The sequence below is a fragment of the Biomphalaria glabrata genome, chromosome 13 (assembly GCF_947242115.1).
Source record: "Biomphalaria glabrata chromosome 13, xgBioGlab47.1, whole genome shotgun sequence".
NCBI classification, from domain to species: Eukaryota; Metazoa; Mollusca; class Gastropoda; family Planorbidae; genus Biomphalaria; species Biomphalaria glabrata.
Window position 1 is genome coordinate 29,404,775 of NC_074723.1, and position 15,971 is coordinate 29,420,745.

Consider the following 15,971-nt stretch of genomic DNA (forward strand, 5'->3'; position numbering starts at 1 on the left):
CGAGGAGAATGGAACCATTGGCGTAGCTAGGATTTTGCTCTGGGAGGGTTTGAGGAGATACCAATATATACATATATAATATATTTAATAAATATAATTTCCAGTATTTCAAAATAAAGTAATTCATATTCTGAGGTACCTAAAGTGCAATTGAAATTTTAGAGTAAAATATGTCATTCACTGCACATTATTAATGATACAGACATGGAGGGTTTTTAAAAAATCAAAATTCCTTTGGCAACGCTCGTAGAAATTGGTGACTTTATTTTAGTTTAAAAATGAAGAGGGTTTTTAATCTCAAAACTCTCTGGGGGGTGTTAAACTCGAAAACCCTCTGCAGGGGATTTGAACTCAAAACCTCAATTGGCAACGCTCATAGAATTAGTTGACTGTAGTTTGCTTAAGTTTTATGATGAAGAGGGTGTTAAACCCAAAAACCCTTTTGGCTACGCTCATGGCATTTGGTGACTGCCGTTTTTTTTATTGAAGAGGGGATTTAACCTTAACCCCTCACCCCTCCCAAGAGGAGGATTTTTTTACTCAAAGCCTCCTTGTCTACACTGGTACAAGTGATAGTTTAATATTAAAATATCCTCTACAATAAATAAAGTTAAAACAAAAAAAAAGGGTAACGAAATTCTTTACTCCCTCCTTCCAGCGGGGAGATTTTATTCCGGGGTAGGGGTTGAACCCCGAACTCTTTTCTGGCTACGCCCATGACCAAGACTGTTAGTCTACCGTGAAAACAGTCCTGGCCGGAATGAGTCCTCTAGTGAAGCAGTATGATTCCAGGATAAAATAGAGAGACAATAGAGTTTAGTTCGGCTGTACGGTGATGTACAGTGTAACATTTGCAGTCAGTTTATTGCGTTGCCAATGGTGTCGTATTGGCTGTTTTATTTACTCATTATTAAAGTACTAGATCATTCGGAACTCTTGTTAAGTTCTTGTGTTCATGTTTTGTGTTGAGCAGTTTTTACAGAAGTGGTGATAAGGAGAGAGAGAATCGTAACAATCTTATGATATCAAGTTTTGTTGAAAGATATGCTGAAGATGTAGGTCTTTGAATCATGTATCTATCTATCTATCTATCTATCTATCTATCTATCTATCTATCTATCTATCTATCTATCTATCTATCTATCTATCTATCTATCTATCTATCTATCTATCTATCTATCTATCTATCTATCTATCTATATAAGGCTTGTCTTCGATGCGAAGGTTAGTGAGGAATACAGTATTTCCCATGGCTGCGCAGCCCCAGCTGTGACCTACATATTTTGCCACACCCAAGGCAAGCATAACCATTGTCCGCAGGTGGTCGATTCAGATTGTCCTTTCGTCGTCTACGTTTGTCCTCGGCAGCAGATTTTCTTTTGGTCTCAAATGTGTATCCCGCGGCCTTCGTTTACAAAAAAATCAATGTCTACCAGGCGGTGGTTCTCTCAACCTTCTATATGGCTTTGAGACATGGACACTATATAAAAAACAACTAAGACTTCTTGAGCATTTTCACCAAAGATGCTTGCGCTCTCTTTTTCTCTCTCTCTCTCTCTCTCTCTCTTTCTCTCTCTCTCTCTCTCTCTATATATATATATATATATCATAAAGTGGCCATGCAGTTGAATTGAATATATACGACTTTTACTTGACTATCTGTATTAAGGGTAAAAACTAAACCATACCAGCTTGCCAGTTAAAGGCTGAAATTTCTACAAACTGTGTTTTAAAAAATGACTTTTATAACTGAGACTCCAAATTATTTCGCTGTTGAGAAATGGGTTTTAAGAAAGCGCACAAAGAGGGGAGGGAAATGTAATATCTGTTTAACATTTCGGCAACAATTTTGTGTTGTACTTGATTTTGATAGGATGAGTTTAATTTGGTATTATAATACAACATATAATGACTACAAACAGGATTTCATTCTTGTATTCAAGAGTGTGAGCGTGCTATGAGTGACAGCCAAATAGAAAATATAGCTTTGTCGATAAGTTAATGTCAGGTATGTTCAAGAGGCCAGCGATCAAGCCTCTTGACACGCCTGCACAGCCACCGAAAACCATATATCCATCCATCCCAGAGGCACTACAGCCCATAGAGGGCCTTGGCCTGATCTAGCACATCTTTCCATACTGATCTATCCTGGGCTTTACGTCTCTCTGTTCTCTGACATTCTTACTAGGTGACCTGCCCAACGTAATCCTTTTTATTTCTGTCACTATTGAGAGGTCTTCATATAGTTGGTATATTTCTTGGTTGGTTCGAGTCTTCCATCCTGTTTCCTCATGTATGGCATCATACATTTTTCTGAGGATTTTTTTTCCAAAGTATTATTTAGAAGATTTTCAGTTGTTGTTTTTTCAGCGCTCAGGTTTTACTTGCCTACATAACTATTGGTCTTATGATTGCTTTGTAGATGGTTTTCTTTGTTTTCTTAGATATAAATTTGCTTTTAATTATGTGTTGTGTGTTATAGAAAGCTCTGTTGCCTGCCGCTAGTCGTTCCTTTACTTCTGGCATCATTGTTGGAATTTCTCTGTTTTTCTCTTGTCATTAGAACGTACTTAGTATTGTTATCATTTATTTCAAGTCCTGCTGGTCGAGATTCTTCTTCCAGTTGTGTGAAGTGTGAAAGCTCTACTAATGTCAGAGGTGTCTTTAACCAATAAGGTAATGGCATCTAAATAGGATGTAAGATCTTGTAGAGGTTGGAAGTATATTGTTCCTGTTGGTTGAGCAACTATGCTATCTTTTCTGAGGTAGTTAGTAATTGTTCCCCTTGTTTTTATTTGTATACTCCTGATTACTTTTTCTAGAGTCAGATTGAAAAACATGCACGAGACATTTTTTAGAGTGAGTCTCCTTCTCTTAGTTCTCGTTAATCCTGTATTCCCGTTAATGTTCTACCTGTATTATGACTTTACTCTTGGAGTTATTTAATGTTATGTATATATATATATATATATATATATATATATATATATATAAGTCATATGTATAATTCATGTGTTCCAAAATCCTGTAGTGTTTGATATAGATATTTCCTTTGGATGCTGTTATAAGCCATTTTGTAGTCTATATAGAGTTAGTGTATTGGTATAATGTATTCATAGTCTTTTTCTAGTATATATTTTAGTGTTAAAAATGCCATCGGTTGTTGATCTATTATGTCTAAAACCACAAGGTAGTTACCTAGGACTACTTGTGCATACTTTTCAAGTCTCTTAGTAATTATCTTCTGGAACTATGTACGTTACATTTTGGAGATATATACTCCTCTCTTATGTTTCACTCAATGTTAGTTGGTTTACAAAGGGATCTGTTCCATCCCGAGGTAGTTTATATTCTACAATATATCCATCTTAAGTTTTATTTAATGTCGTGAATTTGGATTGTCGCCCCTTAGTGTTTGTTTACATTTGTATGCCTGTGCACTGACCGTATTTCGTAGTCCGTGTTGTGAACTCTAATATGTGTGTAGTTGTTTGTCATTCAGTGAGATAAAGCTTTGAATGTAACATGGTATATTAAGTACAACATTTAGTAATTCCTCAAAGTATTTAGTAAATCCTCAATTACCTTGCTGCTTTCTGTGACAAACCATCTCTATTCTCGCACTTGTTATCACTTATCTAGATCTAACCTCGCACATCCCCAATGTGAATGACCTTGGCTTTTTCCCATTCTTGTTTTTCCTTTCTGACAACTTTTTGTGGCCCTTCTTCTAGTTTCATTGTATTGCTGTCTAGTGTTTCTGGTTTCTCTCTTAAGCATTATCATCCAAACATTGTTTTTCTCTTCTATAGCATGATTGCATTCATCATCATACCATCCATATATATACCAGGTGTCTATTTGTTTTTACTTTTCTTATATATTATCTAATTCATATTCATATCATCTGCGGTCCCGTCATGGTCATAGGTCACCAACCAGCTTCCTCCAGGCATCACGGTCCAAAAGCCTACTCTTCTTGCTCATCTCCTTGACATCTGCGCACCATGTACTCCTGGACCCTCTTCCTCTTTCCTTAGGGGCTTGAGGTGAGGGCTTGTTTTGTGATGCCGGATGCAGGCTTAAGAAGGGTGCGGTCTATCCATCACCATCTTCTCATCTATTTTAAAAAGATTACTGATAGTTAGTCTACTTAAGTTCAACATAATATTCCTTCATAAATTGGCATGTATTTTGTTCCAGAGACACAAGGCGTTATTGCTTCGATTTCTGAAGATCAAGTCATCAAAACTTTGGAAGACATACGTTTGAGTGAAGTCCAGGGAAAATTATCTGATCAGGAAGGGGTAGACTCCTACCTTCAAACATCATGGACGAATCCTAGTGTTGCTCAGTCTGGGAATTACTTCTGTGAAGCTCTTGCAGTCAATGACGAAGGGAAGAATAATACGCTTAATGTTTCGCTTGCAGTGCTTGTTGAAAAACCATCTTACGAAGATTTGGTTAGAATTCTCGGCGACTTATTACCTCAAGTAGATGACATCAAGGACAAACTGAAAACGAATAAACAAGATTTAATTAAGTCCACATCAGACATAAAGAAATTTATTTATAATTTCACGATTGATCAGTCACTAATTGAAAATAAGTTTAATAATGGTAATGTCGTTTTTTTCTATCATTAATATTACATGCTCCCAAAAGGGAAAAGACCCACTTTGTTTTTTATGGTTTGACTGTCCATCCATGTGTTGAGAATAGATAATGAAAATCCGATGTCGTGATATTTAGATAGTGAAAAGTTCTGATTTAACGACTATTTGTTATCTTCTTAAAGAGAAACATTTTATTATTAAAATTCAATATTACACAGATTTAAATTTTTACAAAGCTTTTATCATATTGTCCTGTTACAAATTTCGTTCCCGTTATTTCTCTCCCTTTTCATTGATAACGTTAGATGAAACATTATACAATTATTCATTGGTCCTATCGAAACATGAATCAATCGAAAAATTGACCAATCATTTAGTGGTAATTAATTCATTTTGTTTTTATTTATATTATATTTGGAAAAAAAACTCAGTAGTTTGAAGGGAGATAAACTTTGTGTTGGGATATATTAGTCCTAAGATAAATGGGAGATAAGCCATGTGTAGAAAAATATAGGACAAAAATTAAAAGATAGGTAGAACAACATCTAATAAACATGTTATTGTAAAGATTTTATCTAGGAATGTATGTTGATGAAAAGATTTTTGAAATAAAAAACTGCATGCATATTAATCAATTAAAAAGAAGATTGTAGAAGATTTTTTTAATCAAGGTTCATTAATTACCCTTTTTACACCTTTTTTTTTTCTTAAAAATCTTATTAACTTACACTGACTACCGTCAGCGGGCACCTCCTCCGCACACTCTCATAACATAATTATCAATGATTCTATGTTTTGGCTGCTTGGTGGCCGAGTGACAAAGCCATAGGTTTCAAACCAAGAAGTCCCGGGTTTTAATCCTAGTGAAGAGAAAATATCGGGATTTTTAACTTCATGATTTTAAGGGTACCCCCGAGTCCATCCAACTATAATAGGTACCTGACATTAGATTGGGAAAATAAATCGGTTTGTCTTCGTGCTGTTCACATGAAACCGTCGACCTTAGAAACAGATTGACTTTTACATCATCTGTTCTGAATATCGCAAAGTCTGAAAGGGGAACTACTATACTTATGTTTTACAATACATAACTATTATAGTGGCAGAATATAGGTACATTTTTCATCGAAGCTATTTATTTGACATACATTGAACTATAAAAATACTTTATCTTAACAACTCCTGCATGTCAAAATATATTTTTTAAATTTTTGTTTCATTTGGGAATAATTTTGTGTGTACTGTGTTTTTCATCTTTTAGAAGTATTTGACATCAAAGACGACCTGAGAAAAGCGCTGGCAAATTTTTATCTTGAGCAATCTTCATTTCGCAAAAAGATTGATGAAGGTAATACTATTTATTGTAAAAAGATGAGATTCATTAAGCAAATTATCTTATCTTTTTTTTATAAATTATAGACATGCCTTAAAAAGAAGATAACTTAAAAAAACATTAATATTATGTATTAAAATTCTTAAAGTCTTTGGTTTGCGGATGTTTGAATTGTCTAATATATTATACCTTTATGCTATGAAGAAATAGACGCAAGAAAAATAGGAACTATGCTCATTGTATTTATATAAAACAAAAGTAATATTAGAGGACATTCTATATTACCAGTGTCTCATTTAGGCTTTGTAAATAAATTGAAATCGAATTGAAAATCATTTTATATATTTTAAAATTATTTCAATAATTCTAATATTTAAATATTAATTTAAAAAAATCCACTAAGATAATTTTTTAAAATTATTATTAAAAGTTCATTGAGGTGATTTATTGCTATATTGTTTATATTATTTTTGGTAATTTACTACAATTTTTATCAAGACGTATATGGCATTAAAGTCGAGGCAAAGAAACATCTGGATAAATTGTCTTCGGCACAATCCTCTCTTCAGAATGAGATAGATCGAGGTAAGAGTCATTTATTTTTCATATCTCTTGGGCCAATGTGTCTAAAATAAATAGTTCCGTTTGAGCGGAGATTTCCTAAATGACATATGCAATAAACAGAAAAAAAAATCACTATAAAATATTATATATAGGCTTTATGAATGCGTTGGTAATAATATTATAGCAGATCTAGAGTTACATAGTATAGATGAGATTAGTAGATTTATGCTAATATATTAAGTTAAACAGATCTATTGTTCTAGAATGCTAGAATCTACATATTTTTTTCCGCATTTCGAACAGCCAAAAGAAATTCTGAAATAATTTTTTTCACTGCTCTTATTTTTCTTTTTTTTTTTTTTTTTTTAAGAACTATCGGACATGAGAAACAACATAGAGATATTCATATTAAATGTTAATTTCACACAAGCGTTGTATCAAAAAAGGTTGGACAAAGGTAATTAGTTAATAGTGCATCTTAGTGGACTTTTAAATCAGGAAGAGTCAAACAAATTGGCATATAAGTTAATTGGTTAGAAAAAAAATCATCATATAGTTCGTCCATTGTGGTGCGATAATGACCACTTTTGTCATTCTGTAGCTAAGGGCTTTGCACTGGGGTTTTGTGCCTCCTCATATGGCTGCTGAGACCTATGTTAGCCCGAAATGTTGGACTGCACACTGGGTACGTTATTCCAGCTGGAGATAGTATTATTGACCTTGGTTTTCTTCTCTGGCGCTTTTCTTCTGCCAGCGCTGTTTTATTTTCCTCAGCATCCTGTGCGCCAGTTTTTACAGCGCGACGCGTGATGCTCTATCATGTGCTTCTGTCTTCCAGGTGGCTGGGTTTGTGCTGAACGCCTTCAGAGAGCTTTGAGGATATCCCTGAAGCGTTTTCTTTGTCCGTCTTGAGAGCGATTTCCTTCCCTTAATTGACCATACAGGAGTCGTTTAGGGATGCGGCGGTCTTCCATTCTGCAGACGTGTATTGCCCATCTCAGCTGGGACAGAATCAGGATTGTATGGATGCTTTGCAGACCCGCTCTTTAAAGGACTTCAGTATCTGGTATTTTTTTGGCATTTGACATTCAGTATTTTTCTTAGACATGTCATGTGGAGGTGGTTCAGTTTCTTTGCATGTTTTTTGTAGACTGTCGACCTTTCTGAGGCATAGAGCAATGTAGGGAGGATGACAGCTCGATAGATCCCTAGCTTTGTATTTGTGGTAATACCTCGTCTGTTTCAGACATTTTTAGACAGTCTGCCATAGGATGCACTGGCCTTGGCGATACTCAGGTCGATTTCATTATCGGTCTTTCCGTTTTTGGAGAGTGTGCAGCCAAGATCTGTTTATTGCATTTATAGAATGTTCATTTATCTTGATGCTTAGATCCGAGTAGGCTTTTCCAGGATGAGGCAAATTTAACACTTCAGTCTTTTAGTGTTAGGGGTAAGGCCAATGTCTGAGCATGCTCTTAAGATGTCACTGACGATGCTCTACAGATCATTCAGAGAAAGCATTAAGGGCACAGTCGTCAGCAAATTGCAAGTCCCTGATTACTGCTGATTTTATTTTTTATTTTGCTTGAGCCGCCTAGGGTTGAATAGGCGACCATCAAATATGTATGTTATATTTATCCCGTTGTTTTCTCTATTTGTGAATGTTGCTCTCAGCATAGCAGAGAACATGATACTGAACAGTGTAGATGCTAGGACACAGCCTCGTTTTACCCCGTTTGGTACTTCAAAGGGCTCTAATGGTTCTCAACTTTCTTGGACACGAGCCTTCATGCCATCATGAAATAGCCTTACCATGGATATAAATATCTGTGGACATCCATACTTTGAAATAATCTTCCAGAGTCCTGTTTGCTGTATTCTTTGGCGCAATGCAGACACTTCGAAAAGGGACCTACGTCAGGTTTCGCTTCAATGGCAATGTGTTCAACCTTCGGCCCATGCTGTTTTTTTCTACAACAACTTCTCATTTAGCAAGAAACCTCGGAAAAACAGAAAGGTTCTGTTGGAGGTTGGTTTAAACAGTGTAGAAGCACCAATCATCATTCGACAGCTGCGTTGGGTTGGACACATCACGAATGAATGAATACCGCACGCCGAAAATCAATATTTTGTCGCGCTTTAAAGAGGATGGCATAATAAAGATCACCCCCACTGTAAGCGTTATAAAGATGAACTCATTTTGCTATCACTGGCATAGAGGAAAGTAGCTGACAGAAGATGGAGAGCTTTCACGTAGGCCGTGGGACACACATTTGAGGCTCCGTAGGGAAGTCCTTGTAGAGGACTTGCGCAGTAGACGTAGAGAAAACTTCAACAAGTTGGAAAGCTACTCAGGATAGAGATTTTGAATGTCTTGATTTGTAGCACAACAGACACTAAACCTGAAACACGTCTGTAAAGTAATGGTGGTTGGTCGTTCAATTAGCCACACAGTACCCTCGTTAACTCTAGGACATTGCAATGTATGAGATTAACATCATCATAGAATCCCTTTTTTTTTTAAAGATATCTATGCTATGATCTATATTTATCCAATGTAATTAATATTAAGATAAGATTACTTTATTCAAGTATTAATTGTTGAACCTTTGGGTTAGTCTATCTACAGCAATAAAAAAAAGCTTAAATTCAATTTAATAATATTAAAACAAACTTACATAAATCAGTAATTATAACCTCGGACAATTTAATTTATTTATGTTAATTAGTAGTATTATTAAACAACTAATTAGGATTTAAATATTTAGGACGAGGTAGATCGTAAAAATGACAGCAGATTTTGGGTTATTTTCTTGAGAACAATATTTTATAAAAATCTGCTTCATCGCGAGAATCAAAGAGGATTCAAGGCCTTTGCTAGAAGTATATTTATAGTTGGCATTGATATGTAATTTGTTTCTAATAACTCTATACATTTATTTTTACAGCAATTCTCGGAGCACAATTTTCCCCACCAAAATCATGTCGTGACATCTATAGTACAGAAGACCGCGTAGTGGTGACATTAGCTTCCGGGTTAAAGGTCATGTGTGACACCAAGACAGACGGCGGTGGATGGATCATCTTTCAGAGACGAATCAACGGAAAAGTAGATTTCTATAGAGGCTGGAAGGAGTATCGTGATGGCTTTGGAGATTACATTATTGGAGAATTTTATTTGGGGAATGAAAAGATATCCATGTTAACATCAAAGCTAAATTATGAAATGAGAGTTGATTTGGCCTATGAAAACACGACATATTTTGCCACCTTCTCCACTTTTAAATTGCTAGGTGAAAATGACATATACAAACTACATATAGGAAATTACATTGGGACAGCTGGCGATAGCTTGAAGAGACAAAATAATTCTTTTTTCTCTACTTTCGACAGAGACAACGACATTGTCAGTGGGAGCTGTGCTATTAAGAGAAGAGGGGCATGGTGGTACAAGGACTGTTCCGATTCAAATCTGAACGGTGAATGGGCAAATAATAACCAAAGTGCTGTTTACTGGGATACCGTGGCCGAGTGGAAGAGTGCCACATTTACTGAAATGAAAATAAGAGAATATAAATAAATACAAGCAAACCTTAACTTTGAAACAAAAATGATATTTGTTGATATTTCTTAAACTATTTTTCCCCTAATAGCTTGCACTACATTCACCTTGACCTATCATTTAACCTGTTGGACAGTCGGGGCACTACGCAAGATTTGTCGACGGTCTTTCTCCATTCCTCTCTTTTTGCTTTGGATAGAACCTCTTTAATGGCAGGCCCTTAATTCTTTTATGTTGTCTTCCCATCTCTTTCTCTGCCTGCATCTTTCTTTTTTTTTCTGTTCCCTGAAGGAAGGTGTTTCCAAGCCCCGAAGACCTTATAATATGATAACTATATTATAGGCCTACATATATAATGAAACATTTGTTATTACAAACGCGAGGACAAATTTGTATATATTTCTCTGATCTTTTACTCTCTCTCTCTCTCTCTTTATATATATATATATATATATATATATATATATATATATATATATATATATATATATATATATATATATATATATATATATATATATCACTGGCGGATCCAGAACTTTGGAGTGGGGGGGCGATTTTTTTCCAAACCTAACCCTAACGCCCAGTAAACCCTAACCCTATGCATAAACGTGCGAACAGCATATATATATATATATATATATATATATATATATATATATTCAATATATGAGAATAAAATAAGACTGTTTCTCAATGTTCGGCGAAAAAAAAAAGAACAAAAAAACAGTCATGTTGAGGCCTTTCTCTTGCAAACTTGGGGGTCTGGGAGAGCGCTTTAAGCTTACTCAGTGGGGTTCGGGGCGAAGCCCCGACACCCAAAAGCGTTTTGTTGCATTTTTCACTGCAGAAACGCATTCTCCTGACATCTACAGCTCATATGTTATCAGTGGGGTTCTGGGCGAAACCCCGACGCCAAAAGCGGTTTCTTGCATTTTTCACAGCTGAAACGCATTCTCCTGACATGTACAGCTCATTACTTATTAGTGGGGTTCGGGGCTTCGCCCCGACGCCAAAAGCGTTTTCTTGCATTTTTTACGGCTGAAACGCATTCTCCTGACATATACAGCTCATTACTTATCAGTGGGGTTCGGGGCTTCGCCCCGACGCAAAAAGCGTTTTCTTGAATTTTTCACGGCTGAAACGCATTCTGCTGACATCTACAGCTTATTATTCATTCTATTATAAAGGACCTTTTTAATAATGTGGAAAAATATTCAAATATGAATTTATAGTCCCTTAATACATTGCAAATACAACCGGTTTGTTATTTGAAAAGATAAGATACACCACATATTTAGATTAAGGCTTTGAGGATCGCCGCCGAAAAAAAAAATATTCGATTAATAATATTCAATAAAATTCGAACATCAATTGTGAGTTATAGTCCTAAATTTATTTAACTAGACAAATATGAGATAGAGTAAAGGTTGGAAAAAGTCGACTAGGAAAAGATTATCTGGCTTTTGAACTCATCTCAACCGTGACTGTTATATTGAAAAATTTCGTTTGAATTATAACTTTTCCAAAGCAAAGTCTTTCTTAAAATAGTTATGATAAATGCATGTGAAATTACACAAACTCTCTCTGGAAAGGGGAATGGCGGTAAAATGAAAACGATTAATCCTCGCCCCCCCCCCCCCCCTGGATCCGCCAGTGATATATATATATATATATATATATATATATATATATATATATATATATATATATATATATATATAGATAGATAGATAGATAGATAGATAGATAGATAGATAAATATTTTATATATATAATAAGCAAGGTTAAATTGTAGTTTTTGATAGTATGTTACACAATCTTTGTGTGCATATTAACTGGTTATTAAGTGTCCATATTTTATGACCTATAAGTTAATAGCTTAATATCTCCAACCAGGACGTCATATTATTGTAAGATTGTTGTAGGTGGTCGTTAAATTGTAGCACCAAGCTGCTGGTAGACAACTCAACTTCTGTAGCTTCCTTGTGAGCAATAGTAAATAGAACTTGTATTGCAAATTCAACAAATTGAACTTGAGATTTAATAATAAATATATAAGAAACTTTGGTAATAATATAAAATGGAATTCTTAGCAAAATCTAACTTACTGGAGTCGTCTCCCCTACCTAAGACCGTTGACGACAATGCCGTTCATCTTCTATCGACAATACCTAACATTTTCAGACCCTATCCATAGAAACACACTTACTTTGTAACAAATAGCGACTGTACGGAACAAAAGTTAATTAAATAATTAACTAAATAAATAAAAAAAAAATAAAAGTGTTTGATCATGTGTTCAACTGTGTTATGTTATACTATCGTATTGTTATGTATTAATAATGTTGTAACTCTCTAAGACAGGTCGGCAACAGTAAACGATGTATTTATTTATTATAACTAGTATAAACATCAACAAATAGTAATAGTTACTAGTTAGACTTGGACGTCTGCTATAAAGTCACAGGGAGTAATATGTCTTAAGTTCTAAGAGTCCTACTTCATACCAGAACACAGAACAGACCACCGACACACTTCCCAGTGTCGCTCCAGGTCTCACACACAGTTTCCTAGTATCACACAGGACAGTACTCAGCACCAGACTGTTCAAACTCCCATGACTTCTAGCCGGCTCACAACAGTCCTTCTTCCTGTCTCTATATGTCTTTCACTAGTCGTGTTCAGTAGTGCTCAGATGCGCACCATTAGTGTACCGCGGGAGCGGGGTTACAACAATAATTTATATTTTAATGTGGTATTATTTTTAATGTGCTATTTCTTTTATTATACCATTGTTTCGTTCAAAAATAGATAGTAAGCATATAAATAATACATAAAATAAAATATATAAATCAATACCTATTTTATCTTCAAATATAGCAGGGGTTCTCAACCTGTGGATGGCGATTCCTTTTGGGGTCGATTACCGATTTCCCAGGGGTCGCCTAAGACCATCGAGAAATGGATTGTTTTTATCAATTCTTCTATTGCTGTGTAAGTGTGGGTGTGTGGGGGTCGCGGAAGAGTGGGGGGTGGAAAAAAGGGTCGCCGAGCTTAAAAGGTTGAGAACCGCTGAAATAGAGTATAACAGAAAACATTCATATTCCATTTTTCATAATTTTATAACGAAAGTTATTTAGACTATATAAGTAATAAAATTGATAACATAAACTTCAAGGGTACAGAGTGAAAGAATATAAAGTTACAAATGCCTTTGAGAATTAATAGGTAACTCCTACTCATTGTACTTTGTAAACAGAACCAGACGACATTGATTACTATATAGAGAACAAACTTTGGTATAATACACAAAAATTTTACCAATCATTTCATGTCAATGAATGATCACCTACTTAAGCTCGTTGGGATTGATGTCATTGAATTAATCATAACAGCTGCTTTTTTTTTCCTGGCCAAATGACTAAGAAATATAATTCAGCAGTGCTTAAAAGATGCTTACAAATTATAATCTCCTTTTAATGTATACCTAGACCGGAAACCGGAAATAAATTCTTATCCGAGACTGATCGATTCACAGACCTATATATATATTTAGATTTTTATAAACTCTTTTTTAAGCTCTAAGGGGAGTCGCCCCAATCAATCCTTTCTGTCTTAAAAAAGTAATGATCTTTACTTTTCAAAGTTTAGAAATAATGCAAAATCATTTCTCGGATATTGACGCAAATATATGAAACAAAGCAATTTACTGTTTGTTTCCATTGAGATAATGTTTCAAAAATCCTAGATCGAAATAATTCATGTTGATTTAAATCATCTTATGTACATTTAAATAGATTGATTACCTAGATCTTTCTGGATTATGTATCTAAAAATTGTAAAATAATAATTATGAGACGAGAGTACCCTTATTTTTGATGTTCAATCACTAGATCTAGATCTAAAAATTACATTATATGTTACATAGGTTAGGGTGAAAAAAAAACAAACTATACTTCTTTTAACTACTTTACAAAACAACGCCTTGATCCAACTTTCTACTAAATTTTCTCGACATTGTTTGTAGTGTTAAAACATCTCCATGTCCAGTCTAGTATAGTATATAAGTCTATGGTTCTAACCTTTCTTTTTTATTTCCTTTTTATTTTCGTATTTAAGATTCAATTTACTTTTTGATTGCAAAAAGGAGAATTCAATATTTTAATTCTTTCTATTTCCTTGTTTATACATCATTTGATGTTTCTACATTTAGCTTCAAATTCGTTTATACTTTTCATTTTATATAGTGGACAGACAACGTACAAATTCTATCTATCTATAGTTCTTTTCGTCTTATAAATAATAATTTCAGACTATTAATAATTTATTTTAAATTATTTTAATTGAAATTTATTAAAATATATTCTCTTGTTAATTCTACAATTTGTAAGAATGACACCCCAAACAGTGCAAAAAATCTTTCTGATGGAACTGATAGATCTTAAAGTTTGCATTATGAAGCAGATTGAAAGTACTGATTTCTCTTTGACATCAATAAGTTTCATATGTATTGTTATAACTCTGCAATGCGCACCGCCATTCAGGCTAGTGCTAGAATGTGCGCACTGTGATAGACTAGACCTAAAATTAAAAAGAGAACGATTTCCGCCCAAGGAGAGAGCCAATATGGAGAGACTGTGCCTAAGATAGATGTTGTTTTGTGTACCTGTGATGTCGTGTAAATAAACGTCTATGTCTCGTTGAGTTTGCCTCACTTAAGTTATTTCAGTATGATGCTTGGCATCTTCAGATTATTTCGTAAGTGCAAGACAATGCATAAATGCCAACATGTCGCCTTCTTCAGTTCAAATCCTTAAAATCATCAAAGTCCTATTGTAATAATCTGTTATTTTTGTAATGATGTATGAATGTTAGATTAAAAAGGAAAAAACAAAACATGAGATTATAAATAGGGGGAGGGGGGGGTTGGAATAATAAACAAGCGAAATAACAACTAAAAAATCCTTCTAAAAAAAACAACAAAAAACTTTAAACTATAATCTCAATACTGTAAGAGTTATTTCCCTTATTTGCTACCAAACCAATTAATCCATTACCAATAATAATTTACTAATAGGTTAATATTTTTGTTACTCGATTAATGTTTCGTTACGTACAATTGCTCTTCAAAATCGACACTAGCAGCTGGGAAGAGGTGGCACTGGATAGATCCACATGGAGAGAGAGCATAAAGGAAGGGTCACGGATTGCAGATGTCATACACAACAGAAGCAGAAAGAAGGGTGATAATGCAACGGCGCCTGGTGATTATATATGCCCAACCTGCGATCGCAGCTGTGTATCAAGGATTGGCCTCTTTAGTAACACAAGAAGTTGCAAAGAGAAAAGATCCTTCTCTCGAGACGTAAAATGCCACCCTAATCACAATAAATAATTGTTCAAAGTCTTAACTTTGTCCGAGAATAGGTGTTGGAAAAACAACGAGTTTAATTATCTAAGGGGACGAAACCCTACATTTAGAAAACAAATATTTAATGTTTCTATTCAAAACATCTTGGCTCTCTGTTCACATTGGTCTCACCAGCCACATGAGGAGGCACGAAACCACAATGCAAAGCACTTAAGCCCCCTGGATGACAAAAGTGGTCATGATTGAACAACGGTGGATGAACTATATACATTATGTTACCACCGGCTCCTGCCGTGCAAAGTGAAAAGTGGACAGGTAGGATTTACTAGTAAAAATGTTTAATAATAGATTACTTATAAACAAGTTACATATTTATAATTTTTTTAAATATTGGTATTCTTATTAATAGGTTGCTCATAACAAGATGTGTAGATATTTATTCTTTATTGATGCGAGTCTGAAGATGTATATTAATACTAATTAATAGGGTTCCTTAAGGTTGTTATGTCGGAAGTGATAATG

The 15,971-nt window shown here is 34.6% G+C and overlaps 1 protein-coding gene across 2 annotated transcripts; it reads left to right on the forward strand.

Moving 5' to 3' along the window:
* Positions 1-770: 770 nt before the first annotated feature.
* LOC106066902 (ficolin-2-like) lies at positions 771-12,381 on the forward strand. Of its 2 annotated transcripts, XM_013226006.2 has the most exons (6): positions 773-1,055; positions 4,204-4,620; positions 5,878-5,964; positions 6,448-6,534; positions 6,884-6,970; positions 9,462-12,381. In XM_013226006.2, exons 5-6 carry the CDS (start codon positions 6,895-6,897, stop codon positions 10,091-10,093), a joined length of 708 nt encoding a protein of 235 aa, XP_013081460.2. In that variant the 5' UTR covers positions 773-1,055; positions 4,204-4,620; positions 5,878-5,964; positions 6,448-6,534; positions 6,884-6,894; the 3' UTR covers positions 10,094-12,381. The 2 variants fall into 2 exon arrangements, with proteins under 2 accessions (XP_055864023.1, XP_013081460.2); XM_056008048.1 differs by lacking the exon at positions 6,448-6,534 and having other exon boundaries at positions 771-1,055.
* Positions 12,382-15,971: the final 3,590 nt, after the last annotated feature.

What these genes read in the sequence shown, in the direction of transcription:
- LOC106066902 (XM_056008048.1), top strand. Translation starts at nt 6,895, where the DNA reads ATGAGAAACAACATAGAGATATTCATATTAAATGTTAATTTCACACAA. An exon ending in TCAAAAAAGGTTGGACAAAG is followed by an intron (nt 6,971 to 9,461) that starts GTAATTAGTTAA and finishes TTATTTTTACAG; the next exon opens with CAATTCTCGGAGCACAATTT.